Below are 1,075 nucleotides of genomic sequence, written 5' to 3'. Positions count from 1 at the left end.
TCTCACCTTCCGCCTCAATTACCTGTTCAGCGAGTTGAGCTCCTCATCATACCACCTCCTCAACGTGGTTCTCCACGCCGTGGTGTGTGTCCTCTTCCTCCACTTCTGCCGTCTGCTCTTGGACCGAAACACCAGCCTCATAGCGGCTCTGCTGTTTGCTGTCCATCCCATCCACACAGAGGCTGTAAGTAACTGCTATTATGTCACAGATTTATCAACATGGTTTATGTAACAAAATCATGAAGACAAGCTTCATTTGTGGAATTTACTTCTGCTACTTTCATGTAAAGGGACTCTATTGGTCAATATGCCACAATCGTGTTGAAGTTTCCTTTATGATTTACTCTTCGCCTTTGTTGCTTGAGGAAACTAACTATCTTTGGCACAAAGTTGAGGAACAAACACTTGAATTAAGTGTCTTTGCAGATGCCACCTCATGGTGGCAGTAATAGACAGAGCTTGCTGTCCCAGTGTGCATTGCATGTAAATAGTCGTGCATTATCATGGAAAAACTGTTTGAAATTGAGCCTTTATCATTTCAGTCAATATTTATTTCATATGTTGTTCTTTCTTTTTAAGTGAGGTATCACTTAAAAAGAAAGGACAACATAAGGGCAAAATCCTCGGAGAGGGTAATTGACCTTGTAGCTCAATGAAGTGGTACACTATCTGATTAGAGTACTTTGCTATAGGACTGGTGTTTGTTTATCAGGTAGAGATCTGTGCTGCTCGTGAAATGGTTGGGGGATCAGTCCCTGTGCGGGTGACCTAAGAACTGGAGTGTTAATCTGATCTGAAATAGTCTAAAAGGGTTATTGAATTAATATTATATTTGTTGTTTATAATATGTAATTCTAAATATTAAATTGTTTTTGATAAAATATATTTTTGTAATAATAAGTTTGCATTTATGCATTTAGCAGATGCTTTTATCCAAATCAACTTACATTGCATTCAATGGGATCAGAATGATAAATTTCTATAATTATAAATAGCATACACTATATATAATATGCATTTTATATATATACCCAAGATGTGACACTCATATAGTTTTGAATGAGGAACAATGCAA

General features: G+C 37.1%; 1 protein-coding gene across 1 annotated transcript in view; it reads left to right on the top strand.

Annotated features, from left to right (window-relative positions):
* Nucleotides 1-1,075, top strand: part of LOC107577127 (transmembrane and TPR repeat-containing protein 3-like) — a gene marked incomplete at its 3' end in the record, with an annotated part of 5,372 nt that overhangs the window by 2,723 nt on the left and 1,574 nt on the right. Inside the window, exon 3 of the mRNA XM_016263241.1 lies at nucleotides 1-184. Coding sequence (XP_016118727.1) covers nucleotides 1-184 — 184 coding nt within the window. The remainder of the gene's footprint in view (nucleotides 185-1,075) is intronic.

The sequence above is a fragment of the Sinocyclocheilus grahami genome, unplaced genomic scaffold (genome assembly GCF_001515645.1).
Source record: "Sinocyclocheilus grahami isolate Dianchi unplaced genomic scaffold, SAMN03320097.WGS_v1.1 scaffold5203.1, whole genome shotgun sequence".
NCBI classification, from domain to species: Eukaryota; Metazoa; Chordata; class Actinopteri; order Cypriniformes; family Cyprinidae; genus Sinocyclocheilus; species Sinocyclocheilus grahami.
Note: the sequence above shows the minus strand (reverse complement) of the source record. Positions and strands in the feature narration are given on the sequence as shown.